Source organism: Hemicordylus capensis, chromosome 1 (assembly GCF_027244095.1).
Source record: "Hemicordylus capensis ecotype Gifberg chromosome 1, rHemCap1.1.pri, whole genome shotgun sequence".
Lineage (NCBI taxonomy): Eukaryota > Metazoa > Chordata > Lepidosauria > Squamata > Cordylidae > Hemicordylus > Hemicordylus capensis.
This window is the reverse complement of record NC_069657.1, coordinates 141318226-141331525: the sequence shown is the minus strand read 5'-3', so window position 1 is coordinate 141331525 and position 13300 is coordinate 141318226. Positions and strand designations below refer to the sequence as shown.

Here is a 13300-nt window from a genome sequence, read left to right as displayed (position 1 = left end):
CAATCCGTGCGCTTCTCGAGAAATCGGAACCTAGTCACATGACCCCGCTGCCGCTCCTCTTCGCTCTTGCCCGTGTGTGCCGCTCCTGGCCTCGCCTGACCGCTTTGCTTTAAAGGCAGTGCCCTGGTGCTGCTCGAGGAGCGCTCAGCGCAGCAGTTCCACCGAGAACGCCGCGCCTTTCCCCTTAGCGCCTTGCTTTTGTTGGCTGACCCTTATTCTCAATCTCAAGAATTGAGGCATCTAATAGCTAACGCTATCATACTTCTGTTCTGGTGAGCCGGGATCCGCGAGGGATTGTAGGGGAGGACAACAGGAAGCGCCTGGCCCAACTCCCCCAGTGGTTGGCACACAAAGCCCTTAAAGTTACACGGCAGAGAGAGAACCCCACTCAGCCCTGATTGTGTCTGGAAGACAGATGGTGAAGACTTATGAACCTCCACGGGGAAAGGAGTGGCAATAATGGTCAAAGTACGGCCCGGGGGTGTCTGTCACAGGCAGGCTTGACATCTTGCGCATGTTAGGTACAGCAGAGCCGTATTAAGACGGAGCCCAGAGCTTCCTGTTTTAAGGCGCCCCCTGAATCGGAGCCCCAATCCCCGCGCCCCATCTTCAGCCTCCCCTGAGCGGGGCGGGGGGGCAAATCAGCTGCATGTCGGGAAAGGCGGGTGCTGAAGTTACGTCAGCGCCAGACACGGCCAATCTGCTCCGCATCCGAGGGGGCGGCTGCAATAAAGGAGGCGTCGTTGCTCATGCAGAGGAGGGCAGTTGAAGTATATCCGCCAGCAAAGAGAGAAGGTGCCAGGGCAGGCAAGGAGGAACAACTGTATTTAACTGAATCCAAGACGACCCCCCACACACACACACCGCTTCAGTTCTCTGATGTTAGAAATTGGGGAATCGCCTTAAATTCGGAGTCGCTTTCTATTCGGGTAAATAGAGGTAGGTGCTTTGGTGGCCAGGTGCAAAAACACTTGTGACTGCCGCTGAGCCAAGAAGCTTCGACACTGGAAGGGAGTGGCACGCACATGCTGCCCGAGAGAACCTAGGCATGCTCTCCTAGAGCACTACCCCGCTCGAACCTCACTCTCGCTCTGCCCTCCTTTCTCCCTGAGCACCATCCCTCACCCTCTCCGGCTCTTCGTTCTCCTTTGAGATAGATGGGCAAAAGTTGGACGTTGAATCCTTCGGCGGGCACGCCGGCAGCCTGCTGGGTCCTAATGCTCCCTCTTCGTTCTCGCCGGACTTAGCACAGGTTTGGAGAGAGGCTTGATTTTGGATTTGCCTCTTCCTCTACTTCACTGTCTCTTGCACCTGAAAACCAGTTTCAGAAGCCACCCCACCCCCGCAATTCACTCCCTCTAATGTAAATAATCCATTCCTCTGCAGCTAGAGTAACAACTGTCTTTTCTCTTTTCTAGTATCCTGTTAAATATATGGAAATCACTATATGTTTCCTTACACTGTCATTTTATTTTCACATATCAATATTTCCGTTTCCTGGACCAGCGAGATCTTAATTCAGCCCTGCAAAGGCTTTCCCGTACTGAGTGCCCTAGGCCTCCAAACCAGAGGTACAGGGAAGTATTAAACTCTGTCTCTTCACACAGATCAGTTTTATGTAAAGTTGGCAAACCATCCAGTGCCTGCTTGAAGGTTTTTACCTGGGAGGGCGGGGGTGGAGGAACAAATGTTATATCTGGCTAAAAGTGCTAGATCTGGGGAGAGGGGATCAGATCAGTCAAGTCCAAGAGGTGGATTCTGTTCTTTTGAACTAGATAAGCAGTAACAGACCCTTCTCTTTAAATGCGTGTCAAGGGAGAGTCTGATTTTAAGAGCGAAGGTGGTGGTGGTGCTGAAACTACCCAATGCCTCCCCACCAGCCCTTCCTCCCCTCCCCTCAGGTGCTTTTCTCCTCATGTCTGCTATCGTAAGTTAACTAAGGATATGTGTACCTGGGCACTTTCCAGATTACACCCTGTTCATCAGTAAAATGCTTTAGCTTGGCAGGATTGTTTTGAAAATGTAAATAGCTTGTGCAATCCTCCTACAACAGGAAAATACAGCTGTCCTTCTGCAATGGACTTGCAACGTTGTAGGACTAAAATGCAAGGATAAAATCCCAAAGAAGGCATCGGAAATGTGAATGGTACCTTGCTAACAGCGCAGGGACTGCAGTGTTGAAACACAGTCAGTACGGAAGCACACTTAGTGATCAGTAGTGTGTAGTAGCTGTTGTAGTGTGCAATCTGGAAAGCACCCTGGAGAAGACGGGATCACGCGCAGGCAGGGGGAGGGTTCAGCACCTGCCAGCAGGTCACCCCAATCAACCTGAGAAGGGTTGGGGCAAATAATACACCAAAGCAGGACAGAGAACTTATGATTGGGGCACATTAAGGAAATACAAGTTGAGGTGGTGTCCTGATATGGTACCTATATCTTTTCCCTGGTGGATGGAAAAGCAGATGGAGGGTAATTTTGAGTGGGGAAATGGGCAGAAAGAAAACAGTTGAGAAGTTTCTTCTTCTTCCCCCTGCCCACTCCCTCCCTTGCCCCAGTTCCTCTCTTTACACTCATTGCCTCCCAAAGCAGCATTTGATTTTTATTTATTTTTAATTCCGTGGGGGAAATAGTTGCCTGTGACTTGGTGCCACGTCCTCTTTGGGCCTAAAAATGTGAGCTATCAGGTGGGAAGTTTCCAGTTCAAATCTCACCCTTGCCATAAATGGACTAGAAGGCTGCAGGCAAGCTGCACTCTCTCAATCGCTTTCCACTCCTCATCTACAAAACAGGGATAACAATCATACTATCTTACCTTCCAGAGCTGTTGCAAAGACTATGTGCAGCATTTTGGATGCTCGAAAGCACTTCAAAATAGCCTAGTATTATCAACAAGTCATAATATGTTCTGGTTTGTATTGCTACAGAGTTTGAAAGAGTCTTCAAAAATCTTCTGGCATTAAAAATCTATACAGTATCACTCCACCTCCTCCTAGTTTCTTTCCCACATGAACAATTTTTCCTTTCCCCCCCTCCTCTCCTCCCCCTTTTCCCCCTTTTTGCTACTATAGTCCCTGTTACTACAAAGGCAGGAGGACATGAAACTGGGTCAGGCACTGAGGAAAACTCCTGCATTATTTAAAGTAGGACAGAATATTTTGGAGAATTATTCTGCCATTCTGTTAAACACATTGGAGAATATTATTTTCCAAGTCCCGGAGAGTTTCTCTGTGTGCTCCTTCACGCCATTTCTGTTTCTCTTCATTATTCCCTCTAATAGCAAACTTGATAGCTTGGGCTTGGGAGACTCTTCTACAGGTATGCACAAAATATATTTGTTTTTAAAGTTGGTGGGGGGGATGAGACAGTCCTACCCCTCCAAACATCTCCTGATGTGGACTGTGTATGCACAGAGCCATCCAGTAGAAACAGAATGTTAGAAAGAGCTAAAGAAGGTCCTTGACAGAAGCAAAAATAGAGGCTTCAGAGCAGCCATTGCCTTCCCTGTCTCCTCACACACTGATCTATGGCACTGTATTATTCAGATTTAAGACTTACTTGCTATGCTGCAACCACTGAACTGGACAATTCTGGGCATGTATTGAATTACCCCATGCAGTACCTCTCAGGCTTGGAGCTGGCTGAACAGCTTGTTGTACAGCCAGCCCTGAAACCTCTCCCTACCCTGTACTACAAGTGTTTAGGTTTGGGGCTGGTGATAGAGCATGAGGCATGGGAATGTTACCTGCTTGATTTGAGGGTGTCCCCACCATCAATCCCTCATCACAGGCCTTTCCCACAGGGGTTGCTTTGTCAGAGAAGAAGAGCCAAGCCTCTTCATCCCACTCACATTAGTTCTCACACGCCCCAGTTTGTTTTACTTTCAACTTCACCTCCTTTCATAGGTATTGTCAAGTTCTGGCTGCCATGTTCCAGCTCACCGTAACCCCTGAAAGCAGTCTAGCCGACTTGCCAGTGTGGATCCGTGCCTCTGGCTTGGCCCCTTCTCAGTTGGTGACCCTACATGCATTGCTGACAGATGAAAAGGGAGTGAAGTTTGAATCCAGAGCCTTCTACCAAGCAAACAAGGCTGGGGAAGTGGACCTGAAGGAGGCATGTTCTCTGGGGGGTGACTATGCAGGTGTGTGGCCCATGGGTCTCTTCTGTTCCATGAAGCCAGAAAAGTTGTTCCACAGATTGGTGAAACGTGATGTGATGGGCAGCCCCTACCGTGTCCACATCAATCTCTTTGGCTATCCTGTACTTCTGCCTTCACCTGAGCACGTGCCACTGGCTACTTGCACTGTGGAGAGGTGGTATGCAGCCCCTGGAGTGAAACGTTTCCAGATTAAGGAAGGCCGAGTTCGTGGGGCCCTTTTCTTGCCCCCAGGTAAGAAAACTACTCTGTTTGCTCCCCTCCCCTCTCTGCTTCAGGCTCTTGCCTTAAGTTAGGTGTTATCAAACATTTTGATACTATGACCCACTCAAATAATATATAAAGCTACATGGCACCATCTGCATGTTTAAAGCTGCTGGCTGACATCCTGACTAATGATGCATAGACCAGAAACATGTTGCTGGAGGTCAAATAATGTATTTCCAGCCTAGCAGAGTGCTCCCAGAGTGCAGACAAGCTCTTGCACAAAAATGGCCCACGTTTTGGAAGCATGGCAGACAAGCGCAGAGGCTAGCACTGCATTGATGTTAGGAACACATACACTGAGCCCATTCACACAACCAGACGGGCGGCGGGGAGGCTGTTAATGGAACTCTCCTGGGGTGATTGGTCAGCACCCCAATGTTTGGGCTTTATGGGGGAATTAGCTCTTAAGTGGGGGGCAGCTCCACATCAGTTTTAATTTGTGCAAACATTTGGACTCAATAAATGACTGAGACAAGGTTATAGTTTCAAAATTAAAATAATTTATTTGAGGAGGGGTGGGGTACATAAAAGAGAAAAATATGTGGTTAAGGCAATATTACTATCAAAAATATATTTAACTGTAATGAGGCATGTTAGTTTAGAGTCTAATTGTGCAAGTTTCCCAGCCATGCAAGAGAAAGAGGCTTTTTAGAGAAGGAGGGGGGTTGGATCTAAGAAAGGGGAATAGAGCTAGATTTTGTGCCCAAGGAGAGGTGAAGGCTCATAGCACCTGGTCTGGATGGGGAACTCCAAGGAGCACCAATGGGCTTTGCTCCTCAGGCCTGGCCAAAGCGGGTGCAGGAAGGTTGGAGATGTTAGTTGATAGTGATGATTCTAGGAGGGCATTTCCTCCTTGGACTAGGTTTCCTGGGTTAGCGAGGAAGACAGGACAGATCAGGCTGGACAAGAGAGCTGCTCTGGAAAATGGCACGAAATACTGAACACAGCCCAGCATGGCTTGTGAACAATGAATTGCCCAAAAAGCTGGTGGAGTAGGCATTGGAGTCTCAAGTGAAAGGCACAAGGGAGCACGGAAATTGCAAGGAGCACCTGATGGAGTCCCAAGTAGAGCATACAAGGGAGCACACTGGACCATATAATTGGGACTTCTTATATCCCAAAACATATCCTGGAGGGGAATTCCAACTGACCATTGTTTGGGAGAGACTGGTAAGGATCCCATTGTTTATCTTTCTTTCTGAGTGGAATAATGTGGGAATTGCCAAGGAATGCCAAGGCTTTTGTCATGAAAACAGCATGTATAGATGTGAGAAGGGGGATAAACAGATATGTCCAGTAATCTAATCAGTACTTTTGATGGGTGCATCTCTTAAGCTCCTATCGCTTGCTCAACCTTCTTTGTGAGAGGGGAAATTTACCTACACACGATTTTCTATTTCTTCTTGCTGAGCCAATTAGCACATTGGCTTACTGCTATCTTTTTATGGAAGGAGGGGAAGAGCTAGGCATATAAAGAGTGCGATCTACAAGCCTGGAGACTTGAACATGAGTGTGAGGGGGCTCCTGGGAGCCAACAAAAAAAATCTGTGCTAGTTACAAGGCAGAGTTCAGCCTACCTTCCCCCAGATGATCCCTCGTTATCCTTTCAGTGTGTAAGCCGCACCCTTGTGCAACCCCCACACAACCTGTCATGTCGGAAGCAATGCGGATGACTGCCTGCACTGCTCCCACCAGCACAGAGCAATAGAGGCCAGGGCTAATTTTCCCAGCCTCCGCATATCCCACAAGGAACCATGCGATGAACACAGTGTCTTGGGCATCAGACAGGCGCTCTATATGGAGCCAAGGAGAGACACGAGTCCAGCAGCCAGGTTAAGGAAGCTGGGCTTAGGAGTGGGGTTAGGCTTGGCAGGAGCCCTGGGATCGGGGAGATGTGAACCTCACACGTGACATGCGCAAAAGGCTCCGTGCAGCCTTTTGCACTCAAGTGGGAGAAGGGGCGGCAGGGAGGTATCCTGCCACCCCAATTACTACATAGAATACGCGCGCTGGAGGAGGGAAAGCGGTGGGAGGGGTAAGTAAACCCTCCCCTGCCCTTAAAGGAAACCCCCCCCCCGAACCGGCCAGGTCCGGACCAGTCCGGAGGCCTTTAGCATGGCCTCCGGACCAGCCCGGACCCATCCCTAACCCTAGCCCAACCCTAGCCTGGGTTAGGCTGCTCCTGAGAACAGCCTCACTTTGTTAGTCAGTATTTCAGCCATTGATTTAATTAGGTAGAGATAAATAATGCACATTTGTCTTTTAAATGCGGATGAGCTTGCTTGCTCCTACTTAGTTTTTCAAACCTGGGCTTCGTGTTTGAGACTGAAAATCTCATTTCAGGCTCCAAGTTAATTTCACTAGGTATTTGCTCGTCATAGCAGCAACTGCTGAAAATTCTGGTTCACTCAAGTAGGAATCGAAGGAAGGGAGTCAGTATTTTAATAACTTTCTCACTTAGTTATTTGTATTCCACTTGTTCACTAATCCAAAATTCAGGAAGAAACTGTCTTGAATATAAAGAGAAGAGAGCTGTGACTTCTCCGAGGCACAGAGAGGGGGATGCCTGGATCCTCTGCTGCTCACAAAGCCAAAGACACCATGACAATGGCCCTTCTTTGGCCGCTCACCAGATGAACGTCAGCAAGTGTCTCCCAAGAGAGAACTCCCTCCTGTCCCGTCAGCCCAAGGAGTGCTACTGCTGTGCCCACCATTGGCTTTGTGAGCAGCAGAGGAGCCAAGTAGTTGTTGGCTTTTGTCTCTGCCTCCCATTGTCCCCAGTCTTCTCCACACCTTGGACATGTTGGGTAAGGTCCCTGCCCTCCTGACAGCTCCCTCCTGAGTTGTTCAAGGCCCCATTTTAAGTTGTTTGGGACCCCCTAGTTTGAGAATCCCTGTCTTAAGTGGTAAGCGGTCCAGTGAATGGTCCGAGAGTGCTCAGTGCTGAAACATGGTTAAACTAAGTGGGCATCTGGATGGGAGCCCTGTCTCACCTCAGCTGACGACCCATCTCATTTGGACAACACCAAAAGGGGCAGGAATGAAATCTTCATGAGATCTAAGAACAGTTTGAATCAACAGTCTTTGCTTACCAAATGCTCACCAAAAGGTGAGAGCTGCAGGACAAGAGCTCTTTTGCTCTCGGCCTTTGGCTCGTGCCAAAGGCTCACACATTAGGTGAGCCGCCGAGCTTAAACTATCTAGGAGAAGGGAAAGGAACAAAGACACTGTCTGAGGGCTGGTGCTGCTGAAGATAATTTCCAATCTCCCACCACCGCTAACTAAAATGAATGCACAACTAACAATGGATTTTTAAACATGGAAATGATACTTCTAGTGTTTGGGTCACGGCTCGCATTTCATTAGTCTCATGATCTCTAAGAAAATCTTGAAGAAGACTAAAGCAATGCCTGTACTTCACTTATGCCTGCTCTCTCTGGCTCTGATCCGTCTACAGGGCCTGGGCCATTTCCAGGAGTGATTGACATGTTTGGTGGGTCTGGAGGTCTTATGGAGTCCCGAGCTAGCCTTCTGGCAAGTAAAGGCTTCGTTGTTCTGGCTCTGGCCTTCTTAGCATATGATGACCTGCCACAGACCCTACAAGAACTGGATCTAGAATATTTTGAGGAAGCAGCCATACTGCTCTTAAACCACAGCAAGGTATGTTTGAGAGGGTATGTTTTCTACTGTAATTGTACGAATCGCACTATAAGGCTCTTCTGTTTCAGAAATAACTGCTATATAGTGGGAGTTGAACTCTTGTTCTGCAACACATTTCACCTTTGCAGGTGTCAATGGAGCCCCTATTGGAGGTTACAGGGAGAACATAGTGGGGCCATAACAATAGCAGGACTAAAGCCATGCATACAGACCTATTTCCAGTTAGAGTTGGAATTATCATTTTGTTGCTTGATAAACCGCTATCTTTCAGCCCCTTTAATCGGTGATGTGGAGATAACGCACACTCTCAGCCATACACATACTCCGCCCAGACTTATAATATAGGGTAATATCTATAGACTGTATTTGCTTTTTGGCACCAGACTTTGGGGACCAAGTCCGGGGCCCGCTCTCACAGGGGCCCCATCAGCGCTCCTGCAGCCCACACCAGGAATCTCCTCTCCACACTCAGCAGGCCAGCAAGGCGAGCCATTACTCCACAAGTTCAGCTCAGCTCTCTCACGTGCAGGGAAAGCCAGGCTGCTGCTGCTCCTCCCCCACCCCCACCCCAACAACAGCCAGCTGTTTGGCAGGTGGGTGGGACTGGCTGAGGCAGACTGCTGTGTGCGCTGCTGCATCTCTGCCTGACTTCTTGTTCCCAGCCTGCAGTGCATGCAGGGACAACCTTCTCATTATAGCCGGCAGGAACCGGCACCTCTGCTCTCTGTCTGGTTTCCTGTTCTTGCCTGCTTGAATGGGAAGCTTTCCCCCACGTGGACTGCAGGCTGGGGGGAGAGCTACAAACTCAAAGAGACAGAGTGGCCAGCACTACCCTGTGTACACACTGTCTGGTCTGCCTCACCAGAGCTGCCACCTCCTCCTACTACTCGGTGTCTTGTGTGCCCCCAGAGTTGTCCTTTCCTCTTTGCTCATGAGGGACCCTCCTCTGCTTCTGCTGCTGCTCTCCACTCCAGACAGGTTTGGTGTGTCTCCCCCCCCCCACTGGATTTTCCCCATGATCTCTCTTGGTTTCTGAATGGAACATAGGAACATAGGAAGCTGCCATATACTGAGTCAGACCATTGGTCTAACTAGCTCAGTATTGTCTTCACAGACTGGCAGCAGCTTCTCCAAGGTTGCAGGCAGGAATCTCTCTCAGCCCTCTCTTGGAGATGCTGCCAGGGAGGGAACTTGAAACCTTCTGCTCTTCCCAGAGCGGCTTCATCCCCTGAGGGAAAAACCTTGCAGTACTCACACATCAGGTCTCCCATTCAGATGCAACCAGGGCAGACCCTGCTTAGCTATGCGGACAAGTTATGCTTGCTACCACAAGACCAGCTCTCCTCTCCTTCACAAAGTGTGTGAATGCATGGCATGGGGGCTATGTGGTGTCTTCAGCTTTTTACCCATGATCTGCCTTGGTTTCTGAATGGTCAAAAAGCTCTAGACCTAGAAATATGGGGACTAGTCATAAAACTAGAAACACAGGAAGTTGCTGTGCAGGTGATGCACAGGGAGAACTCCTTTTTAAGTATGAGACACAAGTACAACGAGGTTTATATAACAGCATAACAAGGGGCTGCAGACAGAAGGGAATAAAAAGTTACTATTCTCCCCCCACCCAGCTTTCATGGCTACATGCATCTTTGAGTCTATTACAAGGTGCTCTAAAAAGACTATATAGCTGGTGGAAAAACAGGAAACCTGTGCTACAGGTTTTCATTTGGCAGACAGAGCCACATGTTATTTTTGATAGTTCTCAAAATGGTTGCTAGAAGTTGTTCTTTGTTGTGTTTGAATTCATTGGCATGATGCAAGCAAGAATTTGGCCCAAGTTTAGGAATTCATCAGCATATGAGCATGCTGCCTGAGTGTAAGGGCCCCCCCCCCCCGTAAGGACATTAGGTCCAGGTGGTAAAATTACCTAGCTGCACCCCTGTTTGCAGCATAGTGCTTTAATTGCTTGAAAATTTAGAAAGGATATGAACTCCTGTCTTCTCCTGTGAGGGGAGACAAGGAGAACCCCCTACTGCCGAATCACAGAGATACTAAAGTCCTGGATTTCCATGGTTTTCTATAGGTAGCTGTCACTTTTACCCTGCACAGGAGGAAAAGATAGCATCAAAAGAAATCTGGAAGTCTCATCCTACCTCCAGACAATGGAATTGTCAGTCTAGGCAGGGGGGTTAAGTCTAACTAAGGAAGAGACACCTTCCACAAGAAGAACAAAATGGTGCTGTTTTGCTATAAAATAACAAAAGAATGAAAGGAAATAATCAAACTTGCCCTCCCTGGAACCCCATTTTGCCTTGATCATTTCCAGTTGAAAAGCAGTGCTTCAGCAGCACTAAAGGCTCCAGTGTGGAAGCAACCGAGCTGCCGTTGTATGTAGTCTGGAACCTTGCATTAATACAAAATGCAGCTGCCAGGTTAATCAGGAACAACATGAAGAGACCATATTACTTCTTAAAATGTTACACTAGCTGCTGATACATTTCAGGCAAAATAAAAAGTGCTGATAGTTAACCTATAAAGCCCTAAATCAGGCCAGCTCAATTCAGGGGCCTCCCATAATCCCCAGCCACAGTGGCCAATAGCCAGGGATTATGGGAGTTGTAGGCCAACATCTGCAGGTGGGCCGAAGCTGAGCAGCCCTGCCCTAAATGGATTAGGTCCAGGATATTTAAGGGAGCACCATATTATGTATAGTTCCCACTGTTGTTTAAGATTTGGTGGAGAAATCCATTTATGGTTGCCACTGGCTTGTCTGGTGATTGTTCAGAGTTGGACTTTTTCAATGGTTGCTCCTAGGCTCTGGAACACACTCCCTGCTGAGATGCAGGGTGTGACCTCTTTGGTGGCATTTGCAGGCCTTAAAAATGCATCTCTCTTTACCCAGACATTTGGCTATACGTAACTGCTATCTCTGTGTGTATGGCGGTGTGGGGGGGGATTGCTTTTGGGTTTTATTTTTAACTAAATTTTATATTGTGTTAAATTATTGTGTGCAACCTCACTTACTTCTGAGTAAAGACATTTTGGATCAAGGTATAAGTTACTAGCTGTGTTTGAATCACAGCCATTGATGAAGTGGCTATTTTCATCTTGTGTTATATAAAAATATTTTTCCACAGGTAAGAGGCCCAGGACTTGGAGTTCTTGGGTTGTCCAAAGGAGCAGAGATTGCGCTGGCCATGTGTACTTTCTTAAAGCAAATAGTGGCTGTGGTCTGCATCAATGGTTCCACGAGTATTAATGGTATTCCACTCCGCTTTCGGGATATCCATATCCCTGGTAGCCGCTACTATGCAGAGAAGAGCCTCATCACCGACACAGGAACACTGTGCAGTTATCATGTCATGGGAGATCCTCGGGAAGAAAGTCTTCAAGCCTCTGCCATCCCCTTGGAGAAGGCCGCGGGGCATGTGCTCTTTGTGGTGGGAGAAGATGACTGCAGCATAATGAGCAAGTTGTATGCTGAGGTGGCCATAGCCAGAGCAAAGAAGTATGGGAAGAATAATTGTACCTTGCTATCTTATCCAGAGGCTGGGCATCTAATAGAACCTCCTGGATCTCCCTTGTGCAGAGCCACCCCAATCCGGGCAAGTCCCATACCTTCACAGTGGGGAGGTAAAACGGAGCCCCATGCCAAAGCTCAAGAGCACTCCTGGAAGGAGATCCAGAAATTCTTTAGGCGTCATCTTGGCCCAGCTGGAAACAGTAAATTGTAATATCAGTAGGAAGATCATCTGGTCAGGTGGCTTCTTCTGATCTCGGAATTGGATCATATAAATCATCCCATACACAAGAGACAAGATGGTCTATGTGAGAACATCCCAGTGATGTGGTCTGTCTGTGTATATGTAGAACATACTGGAAACATGACTTGATATTACGATTCAACACAGTGAGAGACCCCTAGAAATTGCATTCAGTTCTTCAATCTGTCTCCTGCTTCTATAAGGTTGCTTAGTGCAAGGCTACACAACTTCAGCCCTCTGGCTGTTGTTGGACTACATCTGGTGGTGCAGTGGTAAAACTGCCACCCTGTAACCAGAAGGTTACAAGTTCGATGCTGACCAGGGGCTCAAGGTTGACTCAGCCTTCCATCCTTCCGAGGTCAGTAAAATGAGTACCCAGAATGCTGGGGGGCAATATGCTAAATCATTGTAAACCGCTTAGAGAGCTTCCAGCTATAGAGCGGTATATAAATGTACGTGCTATTGCTATCTCCGGCCTCAGTAACTCCCATGGCAATAGTCAGGGGGTGATGGGACTTGTATTCCAGCAACAGCTGGAGGGCCAAAGTTGTGCTGTCCTGCCTTAGTGTCTCTGTGATGTAACTATCTGCCGGCAAAATAGGGATGGGTTTTTGGTTCATTTGTTTTTTTCTGTTTTTTCCTCTGCTCTTTAAACTGTCCAATAAGAGGGACTGTACAAGTCTTGGGATAATGTGAATCTCAATATCTACTAGCTAGCTCTTTCAGTATAATATGAAAAATAAAGCAAACCTCTGTATGTGTGTGTGCGCGTGCATGTGCATACACACACACAGGAGGGAAATGTGTTTCTCAGTATAGTTTAAAATAATTAAAATGCAAGTTTAGGATCTTGCTTTTGATGTATTTAATTTATTTCTGCTTTCCTCCCTACTGATTCTCCCTTCTCCAAGAAAATGGATTTTTGTGTGTGTCTTGCCAGATCAGTTGTGTTTTTAAGGCACTTCAGTTGTTTTTATTTTACATTAATTTAGAAGAACATCATAGTGCCTGTACGGGTTTTGGTGTGAATTTCTTTGACTTATGTATTCTGTGTGAATTTGTGTAGCCAGCAGCTGAAAATCTACACAAATTCCAAGCTGCTAGCAACAAGTGCACTTCACTCAGTGGCTCCTTCACAAGCTGCTGTGAGCTATCCTTTCTAAATATATCTCTGGGTTAGGGCAGATTTAATGTGTTGAGATAGTCACCTTCCAGAATTCCATGCTAGTCCTGAAGACCTAATATCACTTAGTCCCCTTTTTTGTCTGCTTTCCACTGCAGAGTGACATGGCTCTTAGAATCTAATGTGTTCAAAGTTTCTAACCTCTTAAGCTTGCAGGGCAAATTTTACATGAGCCCTGACATGCTGCAGCAATACATCCTACACTAGGATGTAATTAATAAATGCATGCCTCTGGCATAATTCTTCTTTAAAAATAATTGCATGTTTTATCTTTGT

The 13300-nt window shown here is 47.4% G+C and overlaps 1 protein-coding gene across 4 annotated transcripts; it reads left to right on the top strand.

Moving 5' to 3' along the window:
• Positions 1 to 747: 747 nt before the first annotated feature.
• On the top strand, positions 748 to 12694 carry LOC128341173 (acyl-coenzyme A amino acid N-acyltransferase 2-like). 4 transcript variants are annotated; one of them, XM_053287332.1, is made up of 6 exons: positions 811 to 939; positions 1507 to 1571; positions 3278 to 3315; positions 3903 to 4387; positions 7878 to 8080; positions 11215 to 12694. In XM_053287332.1, the coding sequence occupies exons 4-6, from the start codon at positions 3925 to 3927 to the stop codon at positions 11809 to 11811; spliced, it is 1263 nt and encodes a 420-aa protein (XP_053143307.1). In that variant the 5' UTR covers positions 811 to 939; positions 1507 to 1571; positions 3278 to 3315; positions 3903 to 3924; the 3' UTR covers positions 11812 to 12694. The 4 variants fall into 4 exon arrangements, with proteins under 4 accessions (XP_053143306.1, XP_053143307.1, XP_053143310.1 ...); XM_053287331.1 differs by lacking the exon at positions 3278 to 3315 and having other exon boundaries at positions 748 to 929; XM_053287335.1 differs by lacking the exon at positions 3278 to 3315.
• Positions 12695 to 13300: the final 606 nt, after the last annotated feature.

What these genes read in the sequence shown, in the direction of transcription:
- LOC128341173 (XM_053287331.1), top strand. Translation starts at nt 750, where the DNA reads ATGCAGAGGAGGGCAGTTGAAGTATATCCGCCAGCAAAGAGAGAAGGT. An exon ending in CGGAGTCGCTTTCTATTCGG is followed by an intron (nt 930 to 1,506) that starts GTAAATAGAGGT and finishes TTCCTGGACCAG; the next exon opens with CGAGATCTTAATTCAGCCCT. An exon ending in TGCTCTTAAACCACAGCAAG is followed by an intron (nt 8,081 to 11,214) that starts GTATGTTTGAGA and finishes ATTTTTCCACAG; the next exon opens with GTAAGAGGCCCAGGACTTGG.